This window comes from Epinephelus moara, chromosome 18 (assembly GCF_006386435.1).
Source record: "Epinephelus moara isolate mb chromosome 18, YSFRI_EMoa_1.0, whole genome shotgun sequence".
Classification (NCBI taxonomy): domain Eukaryota; kingdom Metazoa; phylum Chordata; class Actinopteri; order Perciformes; family Serranidae; genus Epinephelus; species Epinephelus moara.
Window position 1 is genome coordinate 23,335,402 of NC_065523.1, and position 17,934 is coordinate 23,353,335.

At 43.7% G+C, this 17,934-nt stretch overlaps 2 protein-coding genes across 4 annotated transcripts in view; one reads left to right on the plus strand and one right to left on the minus strand.

The window, feature by feature from the left end:
* The first annotated feature begins 1,272 nt into the window (after positions 1 to 1,272).
* LOC126405286 (somatostatin receptor type 2-like) lies at positions 1,273 to 7,237 on the plus strand. The gene is made up of 2 exons (XM_050068950.1): positions 1,273 to 1,572; positions 3,324 to 7,237. The coding sequence occupies exon 2, from the start codon at positions 3,361 to 3,363 to the stop codon at positions 4,471 to 4,473; it is 1,113 nt and encodes a 370-aa protein (XP_049924907.1). The 5' UTR covers positions 1,273 to 1,572; positions 3,324 to 3,360; the 3' UTR covers positions 4,474 to 7,237.
* Positions 7,238 to 7,559: 322 nt separating this feature from the next.
* The window catches only part of LOC126405285 (ubiquitin carboxyl-terminal hydrolase 22-like), a 29,702-nt gene continuing 19,327 nt past the window's right edge, over positions 7,560 to 17,934 (minus strand). Inside the window, exons 4-12 of one of the 3 annotated variants that reach the window (XM_050068946.1) lie at positions 16,870 to 17,036; positions 15,032 to 15,191; positions 14,313 to 14,418; positions 13,010 to 13,168; positions 11,777 to 11,903; positions 10,822 to 10,913; positions 10,290 to 10,352; positions 9,683 to 9,832; positions 7,560 to 9,598 (exon numbers count right to left, since the gene is read on the minus strand). In XM_050068946.1, the coding sequence (XP_049924903.1) occupies positions 9,556 to 9,598; positions 9,683 to 9,832; positions 10,290 to 10,352; positions 10,822 to 10,913; positions 11,777 to 11,903; positions 13,010 to 13,168; positions 14,313 to 14,418; positions 15,032 to 15,191; positions 16,870 to 17,036 (1,067 nt within the window). In that variant the 3' untranslated portion in view covers positions 7,560 to 9,555. The remainder of the gene's footprint in view (positions 9,599 to 9,682; positions 9,833 to 10,289; positions 10,353 to 10,821; positions 10,914 to 11,776; positions 11,904 to 13,009; positions 13,169 to 14,312; positions 14,419 to 15,031; positions 15,192 to 16,869; positions 17,037 to 17,934) is intronic. The other 2 variants (XM_050068948.1, XM_050068949.1) reach the window with 2 other exon arrangements.

Consider the following 17,934-nt stretch of genomic DNA (forward strand, 5'->3'; position numbering starts at 1 on the left):
AAAAAAGGACTACATTTAACAACCTCCTGCTCAAACACACACACATACACACACACATTCACTCACAGCAAATGGCACATTGTGCAACACAACATGACAGTCCCTATAGAGAGAAACAACAAGCTACATCACAATTGTTTCCTTACTGTCAGAACTGTTACACCCAGATTGTGTTTGCATAACAGTATCAACAACCTTAATACAGCTATACCAGTTGGAAGGATGATTAAATTTACTTTACCTGTACAGCAGATTGGACTCAAAGCAGCAGGGTGAAGGGCTGAAGTGTTGCAAAACACAGACATGGCCTCTGTATCATCACCCACACCCTGCTGAAGGGATGTTTTGTAGACTGGGTTTGGGTTTGTCACTCGCCATCATAACCAATTTGGAGAAAAATCCAAGGCCTGGTTGGTTAGGTGCAGCTAATGTGGAGATAGCAAACTGCGACTGTCCTTCCATAGATAACTTATTTTAAGTTATTTTATTCTAACTTGTTTTTTCTTAGTGACGAGACAAACATTTACAAACTTGATCCGGTGTAGCGGTGCGTAATTTGGGTGCTGCTTCGCGCTCAGTGCTGCCTCTGATGGCTGGGAGCTGAACTCAAGATTTATAGCTTCTGGACACCAGTGGCATATTATAGATGTTCTGGATCAAAGGGTACCACATATAGAAGGCTGATAACTGCGGGAACACTGCAGGGTCAATATTGGAATCTCATCTCATTTGGTATGTACCCGGAGGCGTGCGTAAAAATGGTGTTACTTTGGGTCATAACTTCCAAGGTTGATAGCCTACAGTTTGGAGAGCCCATTTGGTAGAAGGGAAAATAACTCTTGAGCGCATAACACTGTCAATTGTATTCGACCATTACTGCTGACTTTCTTGTGAAACACAAGTCAGAATTTTGCCAAAGCACCGAACAAGCATTTGGCTGAATTATTGGATAGAAAAGTTATATTAAGCCTTTTGATCCTGGCCAACACACCCTGAAGGACCTACTCTGTTTTCATGTTGTTTTGTCAAATTGAATTGGCATCTTTCTAAATTCTGGTGACCATAATTAACTTATCAGTATGCATCAATGAATTTCATCAAGATGCCATTAAAATAAATGCTCCATTTCACGTAGCTCCACCTGTATGCAGGACTCAATGTGTCTGTATCACAGCAGACAGCCTCTCGTTCAGAGGTGAGTCTCTTCAGCACCTCCTCGGCGCTTCTCGTGCGCGTCCTTTAACATATCTGCGCTCTCCGGCTGAAGGCAGTCACAGCGCGCATCACAACGCGAGCGCATCGGAGCTTTGTGTGTAGAGCACGTTTGTATTTTATTTACCTGTCCGACCCTTTTTTTTTGTCCCCTTTCTCCTCGTGTGTGATGCAGGCAATATTATGGGATTATTGCAATGAAAATTCACATCGCAGAGAGCTTTGCCACTTCGATGCCAGTGAGGCAAACTTGAGGAATATTTGGAGATGAAGAAGATGAATCTGCCTTAGACGCTGAAATACTTTGGTCCGCACAGAAGTGGCGCATTTTGTGGATAGTGAGATTAAATCCAGTTGCAGGTAAGATGATACTTGAATTGTCAGAGATAAATACACGTGCAAAATAGTACAATATCAGTTTAATTTGATTATTGCATTCTAATTAAGTTGAATGCAAATCTCACTCCAAAACTCACTCCAGTATTTGCTGCAGTGTCTCGTTGTGTCCCAGCATGCAATTGTACTGTCATCTAACTGTAATTTATGTGGCAAAATGCTGCTTTTCTGACATGTGACTTAAAATAAATGAGGTCTGGTGCCACAAACCCTCAGCTGGGTCTGTGCAGAGTTAGTATTTTCCATAAACTGGATTTGCATGATTAACTATGAGCATGTAATCATACATTAAGCTGAATATTCATCTTCTTATATTCTACCTGTTAGCCACTAAAAGCAAAGGTTTGACCAGAATTCATCATGAGCAGTGAAGAAGAAAAACACCACATGAAATAACTGAGAACTGAGAGTAGACACTTTATTACATTTTTATTTCACCAGTTGTTCTGATGGCAAACCACATTTTTGTCTCTCTTTTGGCTGTGGGCAGGTTTTTATGGAAAGAATACCTGTTGCACAGCATGAACAGTACCTCAGTTCACAAAATGATATTTCATACAGGTGACAAAATATCAGTCATACCAACAGTGATCAGTGATTTGTGATAGATTGTGACCTCAGCAACAGAGCTATAATGCTTCAAGGGGGCATCATATTTTATTTTGGTGCTCTGTTGTGTTCCTTCTGTTTGATTAACTGGCATATGCTTTTTATCTTATGCAGCACAAACAAAATATAGTTTCCAGCTGTTACATGTCCATCCACCTGACTCAGACAACACACATTTTTAAACACAACCAGGCTCACTGAGCTCAAGCATCCCCTTTGCTGAAATTCTGCAGAAAGTCGCCTGTTCGCCAAAACCAAGACTCTGTGCAGTGTCCACCCTGTTCTGCTGCCATGGTGAAAATGATGAACTGGCATCATAAAACCTCTTATGTTATTGGCACCAAACTAAGTTGTCAGACCATTTTTACCTCCTGTGCATTGGCAGTGACAAGCACTTCAATCAGACTGCAGCGAGGCTATTGGCAGTATTGTGATTCCCCTCATTCAATTACTCAGGATGGGATTAATTTACATCCATGCCCACCCCCTAATAAATAACAAAAAAAAAAAAAAAAAGCATGCATTTCCCCAGGGAGAGCTTATGACTGCAGGGTATGCAGAGTGATTTCCCTGGGTAGCAGTGCCTGACCGAATAAACACACAGGAAATGTCTGGCCTCAGGTAAAAAGCACTGCCAAACATCCTGAGCTGCTCTTCTTTACACATGCTATCAATCAGGTCTGTTCCCAGGAGAGATTCAGATACTGAATCTATAAAATCCCCTTAGGCTCTGCTGTCCATGAGAGTGGACATTTGTATTTTCAAAAAGGGCACAAGTAAACGCACTGTAACATCAAAAAAACATTTTATTCTGACTGAAAATATGGATTTATGATGTCACAGAGATCACTCACAGTGATAGCTGCTCCTTACTTTGGCTCCACAGAGGGAGAGGAAGAGTGATCACGTTCAATATGTGGTAAAGATGATGACTATGGATCTCCTCTGGAAAGCATAAAATCAATATCAAAATCCATATCAGGTGAAATGATTGTGGTATTCTCTATCACCTTGACCATGACTGTCAGGATTGTAAGGCAAAATCATTCATAATAAAAAGGTAAAGTGTTTTACACTGTGACTGAGATAAGTCTTTATGTGTGCAGGTGTGATGCCATAATCCTTGCGAGACAGTGAGGTAACATGGACTCCTGGATCTTCCCATCGTCCCCTCCGAACCTGTCGGAGCACCTCATGTATGACAGCTTCATGCAGGGCAATGAGTCTGACTTCCATGGGAACCACACGTACCACAGCTTCAACAAAACCAGCACGGTGGTCATCACCTGCATGTACTTTCTGGTTTGCACCGTGGGGCTCTGCGGAAATGCCCTCGTCATCTACGTCATCCTGCGCTACGCCAAGATGAAGACAGTTACCAACATCTACATCCTCAATCTAGCAGTGGCTGATGTGCTCTTCATGCTGGGCCTGCCGTTCATCGCCATCCAGCTGGCGCTGGTCCACTGGCCATTCGGCCCTGTGCTCTGCAGGGTAGTGATGACCGTCGACTCCCTGAACCAGTTCACATCCATCTTCTGCCTGATGGTCATGAGCATTGACCGCTACCTGGCTGTAGTGCATCCCATTAAGTCCACAAAGTGGCGCAAACCGCGCATGGCCAAGACGATCAACTTGGCAGTGTGGGGGGTGTCGCTGATGGTTAACCTGCCCATCGTTATCTACAGCGGAGTCATCACAAAGCACGACGGCTGCTTCTGCACCATCGTGTGGCCTGAGCCTCAAGAGGCCTACTACACCGCGTTTATGTTCTACACCTTCATCCTGGGCTTCTTCCTGCCCCTCATGGTCATCTGCCTTTGCTACTTGTTCATCATCTTTAAGGTGAAGTCCTCAGGCATCCGTGTGGGCTCCTCCAAGAGGAAGCGCTCAGAGAGGAAGGTGACTCGGATGGTGTCCATCGTGGTGGCGGTGTTCGTCTTCTGCTGGCTGCCTTTCTACGTCTTCAACGTCACCTCGGTGACGGGAACCATCAGCACCACTCCCATCCTGAGGAGCACCTTTGCTTTCGTGGTGGTTCTGGGATACGCCAACAGCTGCGCCAACCCCATCCTCTACGCCTTCCTGTCGGAGAACTTCAAGAAGAGCTTCCAGAATGTTCTGTGTCTTAAGAAGGTGGGTGGGCTGGATGAGGTCGATCGCAGCGATAGCCGGCAGGATAAGTCTCGCATGATGAACGACCCCACGGAGACCCAAAGCACCCTGCTGAATGGGGACCTGCAGACCAGCATCTGAGAGTACGACGACCTGACTCAGATACACACACGCACTCATTCAGACAGCCATATATCTGAAACAAATAACACAACATCTCTAAGGTCACATCAGAGGGAATGAGAGGACATTATTAAATATTAAACAAGTTGTTCACAGAGGAACTTGTCCGTTGCTAAGGAGGACTAAGCACCAGCAGAATGTCGAACTGCAGTGTGACACATTGGATTTCCCTGGCTGTAAACAAATCCATTATAACACAATTAGAAGTTCACACAACCGTTTGCTCTGTGGTGTAAATGACAATAAAATCTATTTGACTGTTTGTTCTTAGTGTGTACTGACTCTGGGGCGAGGTAGAACGGACGCTAACGCCCACTTGCAAATGCTCCCCTGGGTGGCATGAATTTTCCCTGGAGACCCAGGATTATATACAGAGAGTTTACAGAGGAGGGTCTGTGCCAAGTTTCCACAGTGCTGTATTGTGTAAAATTACATAACAGTGTGCTCATATGCTGTAAAATACATACCACGACATGCTGTTATTAAACCTGGCAACCCTATCACTCCTGGAATTTTGTCCCGTCTGACTGTAAATAACAGAATATGTGCAGAGACTGAAAAGACAGATGATTTTATATTCAGTGTCAGTTTTGAAACTCTAAATCTGACTTGTGAATAAATATATTTTTCAGACGCGGAGCATAATGAATGTCAGTGCCATTGATTCTTGTGTTTTGTAATACGTGGGACCAATTTTACTTGTGCAGAAAGGTATCAAGTGCAAATGTGAATAACAGTGTTCAGTCTGCAGGCAAATATTCCGTCCTGTGTCACTCGCTGCTTCTGTATACATGCATAATTTATATTATATTAATGGTCCTGGCTCGATATACCAACGCCAGTCTCTAACCAAAGTGCTGCTAAGATGTATAGACGACAATGTTGTATAGTATTATGTAAAGTAATGCCACTGTATGCCTGTTTCTACCGGACTGAGCCGTTCTGTGTCATGGCTCATTTATTATTATTTATATATATCATGTTATAGTGTTGCTGTCATTGTTTGCAGATGTTACGGTGGCTGCTTTTGTCAAAAATGCCAGACTGCATGATTCTAAATTATTCAATATGAATATTGAGTAGTGGCTCTGCTTCATGTTTTTGATGTCATCTGAGAGTATGAAACCTGCTCAGATTAGATTTTGCAAAGGGTTATTCTACTCCCCAGTAAAAGTAGATGGGTCACTGGGATTTAAACTGGATTTATAACATACTGGTGTTTAATTTCAAGTTGTTTTATTGTGTTGTCTTCTCTGTTTCTCTATTTTCTTTGACCTCGCAAATACGAGCTGCTGTGCTGCCAGCCATTGCAAGCTACTCCTAAACACTTTGTATAATAACACCGACCCATCCTCTGTTTCTGTCTCCGGGTGTCCGAGTGACGTGAATTTGTGAAGGGCTAGAACACTTATTCCTCGAGAGGCTCTGGTGTTCCTTTATCGTCATCACTGTGCTGCTCCAGGAGTGCCACACTTCATCCTGTGACTCCCTGTCTGTTGCTGTAGTCAGATTACTTTCTATTTAAGTTGTTAAACCTTTACCCTACATGTGCAGGTTCCTTCATACACACCAAAGCCAGCGACAGATTATGATTAATGTGCAAAGAATCCTAAGCGTGTGTGTGTGTGTTGCATTGATCTAAACTCACCAGGCGGCCAGTCTCCAGCAAAAATGTGAGGTAAAATGTGTATGATATAAATATATATACAACACATACATACAACTCAAAGCAGGTTTTCATCCTCACATGTCACACAAAGGCGCACACACACACACACACACACACACACACACACGTTGTGAGCCCCGAGCCATGACTAATCAAATTCTATATCCAATCTCTCTCACTCTCTGCAGTAATGCAGAATTTGTCAGCAGGTCTGTAACATCTTATTACCACTGAAAGACATGACACACCTCTAGTGTCGTATATTTCCATAGCAACAGTGACCAAGAGTGTTAGTCCCATGGTTACACTAATTAGCATAATAATAATAATAGAGAAAGATGTCCCTGGACATGAATTATGAATGTTGACATTGCTCAGATGGCTGAGAAAAAAAAGGCAGCTGTGAAACCAAACACCTTAGTTCCATAAAACCTGATTAAAGTGTATAGAAATAAAAACTGAACACTTTGTGTTGTAGAAAATCATCCAGCTGTTGCAGAGATGTTGTAGTAATTATGATTCTGGCAGACTTTTCTTACAGCTATGCTTATGGGTTCAGCTTTTTTTTTTCTTTTTTTGAATATCTGCATTTCTTAGACTACACTGCAGATTTTCTACAGCATTGGTTTCAGTTTAGTGTTTTATTTCTACGATGAGCCTCATTTTGTTGCTCGAATGTCTCATGAGCTTTGGAAAATCTCACCACAGTTGTTCCAGGTTTTACTGTTTCTGTAGAAAGTTTAAATGAATGTATGTTCTTCCAGTTTCTGTTCTGTTCAATGATAATGAAACGCCGAGTGATGGCGCAAACATGGACTGTGTATAGTTGTGTTGAAACTAAATAAAGTACGTAGCATAGTAAGCAAGTGTTCCTTTAATTATTTGTGCAATATTCCTGATGAGAAGGCTAAAAATGCCAAATATTTAAATAAAAATTGTAAAATCCTGTATATTTACATTTAATTATATGATTATTTTATTAGTACCTATTATTATGAAGTATGAAAACAGCTTTTTTTTTTTTTTGCATACCTGCATTGTATTCAATGCTGACTGCAGGTTTGAATTTTTTTCTTCCAGACTTCCTCTGAGCTTCTTGGTTTGACCACAGAGTGGCGCCATAATCAAACACATAAATAGAGCTGCTATCAGGCCACAAACACTGAAGGTGAGAGTGCATGTTTGCAAGTGTTGCACCATACTCAGCTCATCATCTCTTGATTTTCAAAATAAAATACTCTAATAAATAAATTAAATTCCTGTTTTCTTTACCATAGTGTCCTGTACACTACAGCACTTTAACTCTGGGACACATAGTGCTAATGAATGGAAGAAATGAGACAAAAGACAGGTACACATTCCAGTTTTGTTCTGAGTTTAATCACTGAAACGTATAATGAAGCTCTCCTCTTCCTTTTCGTTTCAGCTGCGTCCCTGAATGTCCTTGGGTGGCCTTAACTGCTCCATGATACATCAAAACCAAAGTGCGACCGTTTCACAAGTCTTTAATTTTACTGTTTCGGAAAAACCCGCCGATGCCCTCTAGCTGAGGTTCAGCAGACCAAAGGATATGCATGTTTGTTTTCAATTACAGAGCAGCTAAACAACCAGGGGTTGTGGTGTTTTTTTTTTAAATGTGGAATTACTGTGATAGGTTAGGGCCCTCATCTTATACATGAGTGAAATTTTTTTTTCATTATTCTGTATTTTTCTTTTATACATACACAATCAGTGATATTCAAACAAAACAGACCACAACACCCTGATGTGTATGTGCATTATCTAAAGTCTGACTTAACAGCATACTGATTGAATAGAGCACTGGGTTTACTGCACTGCAGAGGCAAGACACACCACGAACCACACCGGTCTACACCAGCCACACAGTTGCCATGGAGAAGATTAACACTGATGGATTCAGAGCCAGGCTGTGGTCGCACAGTGCCCATATACGTGCAATGTGTTTTTACCCTCTATGTATCTCACATGATCGTCCCTCCCGTCCCCAGACTACAGAACAAAAATCATGATGGGCAGCAGGCCTTGAGGCGTTACCGAGGGCAATTTTTCACATACTATAAGATCATGAAAGCCCAGTCGCATGCAGTGTTGTTAAACGGGCTTCTTTTTTTTTTTCTTTGCACAGAGCATTCAAGGTGTTGAATGACGAGAGACCACAGCATTCTCACATATCATAGGACCTCATCTGGAGTTCATGTATTGAGTCTTCTCTTCAGAATGCCGTACGAAACCCAAAGCTCACATTCAACATACAATTCATAAACAGCAAAGGGTGAGCCAATTTAACCATCACCATCATTATACCAACAATTCCACAAGAATGAAAGTATAATACGTCCAAAAACATTTCCAGTACCAGGACAGCGAGGGACATATGACTGTACTGAAAATTAAAAAAAAACAAAAAAGACACTGAAAAGAACAGTAAACAAAAATTTCAATGAGTTGCTAAAAAAAATAGATATTCCCTGCCCTCAACCAGACTTAAAAATAAAACAATCAACACAGTAAATAATGGAACATGAGCACACTCAGGTCCAAATCTGCTTAGTTTCCATGGCAGCACTTCCCCAGCAACTGGCAAAGGCAGCGTCTCTAAGCTCTCCCATGTTTTCTTCTTCTTTTGTTTTGCTCTTAAAAAATAGATGTGTACTAGATTCATACAGTATTTCATAACTAAATTCACAAATGATAAGAATCATAACCATACCTTTAAAAATGTTCTTGCAAAGTTCATAATACGTTGATTCTAGTCTTTTTTTTTTTCTGGGTTTTTTGTTTGTTTTTTTGCGTTCAGTCCCGTATGCATATGACAACAAACTGTCTTCCATCAAGTTAAATGCTTGGTCAGTTGAAACAAGAGCACCATGGGAGAGAAATGGAGGGCGTGTGTAAGGGGGTGGGTGGAGGAGGGGGAGGTCAGAATACTGTAAGAAAAAAAATCCAGATGTGCCCAATCGACATGACGGTCAGTCACGCTCAGACTCTGCCCCTGCAGCAGGTAGGAGAAGGGAGAGAGGGTGAGGGGTGTGGGGCCTCTTCTTCCCCTCTGCCCAAGCCTGGAACTGACGACGCCCGACTTCTTCCTCCTCCTTTCTCTCCTCTTCATTCAGTTTCGTCAAGTAGATGCCAAGAAGTAGCTCAGTGCTTGTTTTTATTTTTTTATTTTTTTTTGAAAGGTTGCATGATTTCACACGTCTTTTTTTATATGTTTGTCCTCCAGAGCTGGAGGAGCAGACTGGTAGTCAAAGAGTTTCAGGTAGGTTTGTGTGTTTGTGTCTCATCCTGTCCCCAGTCCCTTGACTCTCTCGTTAGAAGCAGTGGTTCTTCATGGTCAGTGGTCACAAAGACTACTCGTATTCAAGGAACTGTTTATGGTAGAATAAGAGATACCTGAGGGGGCAAAAAAAAAAAAGATCTGATATAACACCGTGTAACATTTTTGGAGTGCTGCTAATGTTTTGTTTCCATTCTTACCCTTCACTATCGAGTACATCCTTAATGCTGGCCTTGGTGATTATAGCGTCATCGCATTTGAACCACTGGTCTTTGTGCTGGCGGATGAAGCTGGTGTAGTGGCCGCTCTCTAATGTGCCTTGGTGGTTGACCACCGCAAACAAGGAATACCTGGAATTAAAAGACAAACAGGCGTGAATTCGTCTTTGTTCTGTCGTCTGACTTCACTTTAACACAACTATCTCATAAAGCCCCATTATCCTCGACACACATGGCTGCCTTCGTTTGTCTTAAACCCCATACTGTCAGGTATTTCCTGAGCATTACAGGCCTTGCATACTTACTTTCCTCTCTGCTACAAGCAACCTGTCAGTGGTATTAAGACAGTAAATTCCCCGTAAATGTCGTGGAAAATGAAAGCCATTGTAACTGTCATGGATGAGGAAAACTAAGCAGCTTTTAATAGGCTTCAAATTGATTTAATTTGGGGAAGTCACAGCCGGATGCTCCGGGTCATTAGCATGTACTGCTGTGCTGGAGGAGGAATTTCGACTATGATGTCAGTAACCCTGTGAAGCAGCAGAGTGTTAATAAATCAGCTGTAGAACATGTTTTCCAAGGTACTCACTTATTGTCGTTGTTTAATACATCAACTGTCTGTTGATACTGCCCGTTCATTCTGCTCTCTTTACTGTGGGAGACGGAAAAAGATTAGCAAAACATAAGCATTTCTAAAGCTGCATGTGTGTGTGTGTGTGTGTGTGTGTAAACACGCTACACTGGCACATAAATCCACTAGGTGGCAGAATTATCCTATCTATGAAAGCAGACGTCTTCCCTGCTGGTGCCTCTTATGATCTTTCTGTCTTTGAATGGAACTGAATGGATGCTACATCCAGGGGTGGGGCAACACTGCTACTGCATGCTTTACTGACATCAATAAGTATTCATAGGGAGCATTTAATAATGATGTTTTTGGCACAAATGCAGATGTGTGCAATTACTGTGAGTACACAGTATGTTTAGTGTGTCACACAGTATGTAAATGTACAAACATTAAAATGGAATACACCATTTAAATAAGCTGCTCCAGGGTGTTTGGAAAAGACTGCCAGGGACAGGATTCGCCACATGGGTAGAGAAGCTAGGCGGAGGCTTACCTGGATGCCATGAAGGGCGTCATGTCCAACTCTAGGGGGAAGGAAACATACGTAGTGATCTTCCTCCGCAGTTTCGCAGAGTGCTCAAACCGCTGGAGATGGCCAGCCAGGGAGGATGAGGCAACAGAGATGGGGGGAAGGGGGGGTAGAAACATGGCAAGAGAGAAAGATGGAGTGGGGGTGGGGGGGGGTGGGGGGGACACACAACATATATTTAGAAATAACAGGCATCATCATTACGACGTACAAAATATGACACGGCTAGTGAGAAGTGAAAATGCATGTTTTCCACCCTAGCTGTCACACATTTACGCTTTCCCAACAAGATAATAACAGGCTTGGACTGATCTTAGACAGTCTTCTTACAGCCTGTTCCTATGAATATCATAAATACATTACACCCCCCATCCCCACCCCAATACTGTTATGATAAATAAAACATGTACAGCAGTGGACTGTACAAGTCATAAAAGTCATAGGTGTCCTGGGACACTGTGTGAAAGGGCTACACAGTAGGAGGTAATGCACCAACAACAGAATCAAATTATGAACACACCTACGCACAAGCAATGTACCAGACAGCTAAGTCACTGCAAAATCTGAACTTTGCCTCCATCAGATGTGAGGCTGCATACACACAGGGCAAAATAGATCATACATTACAGCAAATAAACATACTTATACATTCCAGTGTGTAAGGGTGCAAAATAAATATCAAAACTGAACAGGATAAAATCATAAAAAGAAATAAAGCAGCTACACTCGGCTGATCATTAAAGCCACATCACACAGCCTTATTTACAAGACACTGCTGTTGCTGCTGTTTTGGAGTAATGACAGAATTAGACGTGTGAATAATAAAAGCTGGATGTACCCTTAAATAATCAGATTGTCAGACAGTGACGGGTAATCTAACAAGTGATAATTGGCAGCACGTTGTCACTGGCTGACTCACTTTGAGATGGAAACATGCTACGATGGGGAGTTTCTTCATTGTCAGCTGTTTGGTGGACTCCTGGTAACTATGGCAACCGCCGCACTTGATTTTGGCACTGCTTCCTAGATGCTCGGGCCGTGTAAACCTGCAGAGGGAGGGTTTGGAATTAAAAAAAAAAAAAAAGAGAGAACAAGAGAGGGTGTGAGCAAGCGGAGAACATGTGGGCAAACAAGAGACAGGAAGTGAGAGCTGTGAGTTAGAGGAAGAAAACTATTATGGTTGCATTTTATTTGGTTGTGTTACATAAACCCTTTGATCACGCCTAACACGCCCCGCAACACCGTGTTACAGCCCGTAAGAGCGGAGGTTATTCTGAGGATGTGTGTGCATCGAGTTTGCCTGCAGAGTTTTGGTGCAGCCACTCTGTATGTCAGCCCACCCAGCCCAGAGCCCTGCTGGTAATGCCAACGCCTCTATCACCACGGCAACAGCACCAACCAGTTCTGTACCTTTAAGAGACTTGCTGCAGCAGCTAGGGGTGTGTGAGGTGCTGCAGTAAAAAAAAAAAAAGTCAGGAGGAGAGGAGGCGAGAGAAAGAGAGGGGGAGGATGAGACGAGGTAGAGAGTGAGGGCACGGGGGAAAAGGAATTAGGTGGAGAGGGGAGGGAATGAAATAAGATAAGGAGAGGAGGAAAAGAAATTGCAAGAATGAAGAGGCAGCAGAGGAGATATGAGGAGTCACACCTGCTCTGCCAACCTGCTGATGGCGGGAGATGAGATCCGGGGATAACAGGGTTGTTGTGGCTGAGCAGACACAATATGTGACCCCTCGTACAAGTGGAGGGGTGAATGAAATTTATTTCAAGTGGAGACAATTGATACACATGAATTTGGAGGGGTGGCAGAGGGGAAGCAGGAAAATAAGTGGAAAGTTGCAGCACCTTCTTTCCTTTCTGAATGTTGTGAGCATGATTCATTTTTAATCTGACAAAGTTTTAATACTTATAGTGTTGCTGCGCATCAGCAGCTAGTAGTAATAGTAGTAGTGCTGTACATCAAAGATGTCTGACCGTCTGTGTTTGAAAGAAGCCCCTTTGATCTAGCACTATTGAAAATTCTACAACTTTGCCAACTGAGAATTTAGTTTAGCTTAGATGGATGTAAAAACAGAGAGAGAGAGAAAGAGAAAGGAAAACCTGGCAGGCAGAAAAAAGACAACTTGTCCGCTGTCAGCCGAGACTGAAGCTGTACCTGCGTAAGCAGTCTGTGAGAGTGGTGGACCCTGACAGGTGGCTCTCTCCGTTGACTGTGCTGCCATCCCCTCCAGGGCTGAGGGGCCAGAAAGGCGTGGATGAGCCGGGAAGGTCCAGACTGATGTCCCAGAATGGATCTATCGTCGTGGAAACCCCACTAGAAAAAAAAAGAAAAGAAAGAGGGAAGTTTGATTATGAGGTTGAATAAATAGTGTCATTTATCACAGGTCATGATGAAAGGATGATGACATAGATGGCAACTCTTAAATCCACACAGCCTCTGTAGATTCTGATCATGTTTTTGTTTAAGCCCGCTGAAAGATTGAGTGTGTGCATGTGCATAATATACGCACTGTTCTTCCGGGCCCATTTGCAATTCAATGAAGTGTTACATCAGAGAAAATTGGCTTTACATAAGGAATTTGTATTATTACAGCCCAGTGACTGTGATGGACTGCAGCTCGGGCAAAATGGAGGCTTTCAGTGTACAATGCGCGCAGTATACACAAATATGTACACACAGGGGATGGGTTGCCACACATTATCACTGTTGATTAGATGAGTCATGGTGCTGTAACATCCAGTGGTACCAGCAGGTGGCTATTAAGGCAAGTGGGCATACATTTATGATGGGTGAGAGAGCAGCCCTGCAGTAATACGGCACCAATATGGTTCCATTTTTGTTGAAAAAGCCTCGGGGGATGTTTGTCTGTTGCTTTTGGCCTTCCCCATAAGTAATCTGTAGTCAACGGGAGAGTTGTTCAGTGATTACAGAGGGGTTCACTATATGGCAGAATAACACTTAAGACAGCATCACTTGCGTCAGCAGTCTCTCTCTTCACTGTGGAGGCAGGTATCATGGCACTGAGCTGGGCTCGGCTACTCTGGGCGAGGTGCTTTGCAGTTCAGTGCAGCGTGCTTGTGTTAATGTGACAGGACAGCTCTAGGGGGCAGGCAGGCAACGCTTGGGTTGTGCTGCTGTCTAGACAACCCCCCCCTGCTTACAGCAGCTCTGCAGGGACCGGGCCTTTTAAATAAGAGCAGTGGAAAGGACATAACCAGTGGTTCACCCACTCTGGGAGGACAGGTGGTGTCCACACCGATCAGCCCAGAAGTGAGAGGCGACTCCGGAATCGCAGGACAAGCATAAATGGATGAATGAGTAAATGTAGGAAAAGAGGGAGGTGGGGAACGAGGTGATGGGGCGATGTTCCACCAAGATGAATAAACCAACATCATCTCAGGTTGGACTTTATTTCCTTTTTAAGTTGCAGACACACATAATAGACACACAAACTTACTGGCAAACTTGACAGGTAACATCTGATTGCAGGCCCCCAGTGAAGATTTGGTCAATGATGCAGTTACAGTGGTTTGGATTGTTGGCCTTCTTCCCATTGTCATCTCCTGCGGACCACAAAAGAGCAGGAAGTGTAAACACACACACAGAGATAACACCAACAAGCACCTGTTTAGCACTTCTGAAGGACTGTCTGGCCCTCTTTCTCACTTTACCAATCCCCTGCAGCGGAGCCGCGCCGCCACTTCACAACTCCCTGAGTTCTAGCTAATCGAAGCGAGCCTTACTGCGGGGTCTGTGGGTGAGTCAGCCTGTCATTGCACTGCAGCAGGGCCTATTGACATTCCTCACACTGCTTGCTCCCTGTCCCTTTGGTACACACCATCGCCAGTCTCCTTCAGTATGCTTCCAGTGAAGTAAGGCACTGTGCTCTGCGGGTAGATCTAAGGTATAACTCCACATGCCGGATCAGAGGCAGTAGGTGGCCCAGACACACTCCTCTCAATATCAACTGCTTTGCTGTGTTTCCAGAGCTGCAATCCTGGCCTGACAGAAAATATTCAAGAATGCACATGCAAAAAAAAAAAAAAAAAAAAAAAAAAAAAATCTAGAGTAAACCCTTCAATCTTACTGCATTTAAAGACGACACACTGGTGTTTTTTTTATTCTAAATGTAGTATACACACAGGGAATGACATATTAATTGGGTCTATATCTTACTGATCGTGTCCCCTTTGCAGTGCCTGTGTAGTACATCCAACGCTGCGATGAGGAACTCGTGGGCGTCTTGCTGCTCGTAGCCTGCGAGGTGACGTGCATGAGTCCACACCAGGTGCAGCAGCCGGAAGGGAATGTGGGGCGAACGGTGGCCCGAGTAGAACTGCAAGCAGGGAAGAAAGATGGGAGAGGTGGTGGGGGTGAGGAGGAGAGGGTGGTTAGCCTATTTCTCCAGGTGTTACTGTGTGAATTATATTTTATCACCTCTTCGCCAATCTTACAGCTACATTGCTCACTGTCATCTATAATTCATGGCTGAACCGTAACATAAATGTCCTGTCAGTCAAGGTGAAGCCACTTTCTACAGGCCTCTTTAGATATGAATGAATTCCACCACATGTCGCCTAACAGCAGCAGCTCTAATGACAGCACTGCCACAGAGAGGTGAGGTGTGATGCGCAGGACAGAGGAGACAAAGTGGTTGGAGAGCGGGAGCGTTAGGAGCAAAAACATCCATCTGCAAAGTGTTGCGGAGTCTCTGCGCTGCCATGGGAGTTCGACTGAGTGACAATCCAGGTCAGGGTCAGGAGATGTGGGGAAGAAAGTAACAGAGCTGGAGTCGGCGCGGTGCAAACAACACAATGAAGTTCCAACCCGAGCTCATTAATGCCAGAGAGGGCTCTCATTTCTCGACACTTAGATGTCGCACACGCCTCGCTTTATTCTCTGCAGCTCTGTCTGATTGAGTTGTGGGGGGGGGGGGACACATGCCACGCTGACGTCTCTTTTGAATCTTACAAACTCCGCTCCTTTTCGGCAGTTTGAAGGTGGTTGACAAACGAAAGACGCTACAAGAAGAGGAGGAAAACGGGGGAGAGAGGAAGAGAGAGGAGAGAGAGTGGCTGATCAAAGCGGGCCGCGCCTCTCACCTTCATATCTAAAAAGGCTCTGTGTGTGTGTGTGTGTGTGTGTCTGCAGAGTCAGAAGACGGCTTTTGATGACAATGTGGAGGTGGGTTGAAAAAGAGCGAAGGTGGGGGAGGAGGTAAGCAGTGGAATTAGAGAGTTAGGGACAAGGCGTGGAGGTAGAAACACTTGGGATACTGTGCAGGGAGTGTTTGAATAGATTAATTTTTCTTGTATGACTGACCCTGAATTCTCTGTCTCACTCAGAGCTGAATGCTCAATCAATGTCTGCCTCCCTGGGTGACAGAGGTGAGCGATTACCTCCTTTATGTGTTATGTAGCCGAACAGATCAGCCAACTGAGACAGGGCAGGGCTCTGTGTGTGTGTGCGTTTCATGGAGGGGGGGGGGTCAGTGATGACTCAACTCATTATAGCACCACTTGCCATCTGTGGGCCCATATATACTGGGAAGTGAGAGGGTGTAAGAAAAAAGCGAGGCAGTGTGGGAGCAGACCAGGCAGATATTACATAACGACCAGGGCCGATGAGTTTGTCAGATGTAAAATGCCAAACTTTTCTATCAAAGAACGGGAATTAAGAGGCTATAAATGGGCTGCGCAACATAATTTGCATCGACTGACCAGGTTCAATAAAAGTGTAATTACAGCATTCTGCTTATTCATTTGCATGTGGCTCTGTACATTCCTTTCAGGCAGGATTTCTCCCTCCTCCCTGCCTCCCTCTTTGGACTCGACAAAAGAGCTCAACAGTGACTCAGCCCTCTGCAGTGGGTTACGCTGTGAGAGAACATTCTGTATTATATGATTCTCTGAAATTATGGCTCCGTTTTAACCAAAATCAAATGTTCCTCTTTTTCTTTGTGGGATGAAACAAACCTATGTGACAAGTTCACACACGCAACGTGCGCATCATACCTCCTGAAAGAGCTGCGACATCTCACACACCAGACAGGAGTTTGATTGCATCTCGCACTTGTGTCTGTCGGAGAGAAAGAAGTCTCGCAGCAGCGGTGTGTGTGTAAGGGCCTGGACGATACAGTTCATGAAACACGTGTTGCCCAGGTTTATTAACCCTCGTAAACCTGCGGGACAAGAAGAGACAAAGAAAAGTGTGAGGGCAGCAGAACAACGGAGATTATACATGACTGTGCTTGTGATTCACACTGCTGGCAATGGAGGGAATTTGAATCACCACTAAGGACCTCATCTCTGTTGCTCGGGGCTGCCTAAATTAAAGCTGTGGTCAACTTGCTTATCAGGGTGCTTCCACACCCGTAGTCCAGTTCATTTGGTTGGTATTGTTGCTTTTTCATTCTGGTCCAGTTCGTGTTCGCACTGACTTTTTAAACACTAACCAACAGGAGTAAACATGAAGTTTTACAGACTGACAGGCAACTCAGTGATTGAACAGTTCCTGCCATTGTCATCCTCAATCATGAGCACCCACATGGGGAAATCAAAGTGACTGACAGAAGTTAACACAGTGCTTTAATGCTTCTGATGTGTGTATTTACATTCTCTGGCGTCACAAAGAGCTCATGGAGAAATAACTAGGCGTCATTAGTAGGCTATTGTTAGACTGCGAATCAATTGCATGTTATGAATAATGTCAAACGTAGGAAGAGGACTAAAAGGAGGCCTCTTCAGCTGTAATGATTCAAGGCTAAATACTGTGGGATCAGTGTCTCATGTTTTTCAATGGACTTAATGAACTGACAAAGTACATGGAGTCAGATACAATCATCTTTTCAAGTGATCTTTGGTCTGTTCTTTGGTTCCCACTGGGGATCGATTGACAGGTTTCACAACAGCCCAAAAGAACTGTACTAACCAGGTAAATGAACATGAGTTTGTTATGTTTAAAAGCACTATTAGAAACTTTAAAAATTAGAGTACATGACTGAATTGGCGGCCAAAAGAACAACACACATAGCATTTATTTATATGATACTACTAAACACTTATCATTTTTAATTGCTA

Excerpts from the sequence above, each read along its gene's own strand:
- LOC126405286 (XM_050068950.1), top strand. The coding sequence starts at position 3,361 with ATGGACTCCTGGATCTTCCCATCGTCCCCTCCGAACCTGTCGGAGCAC.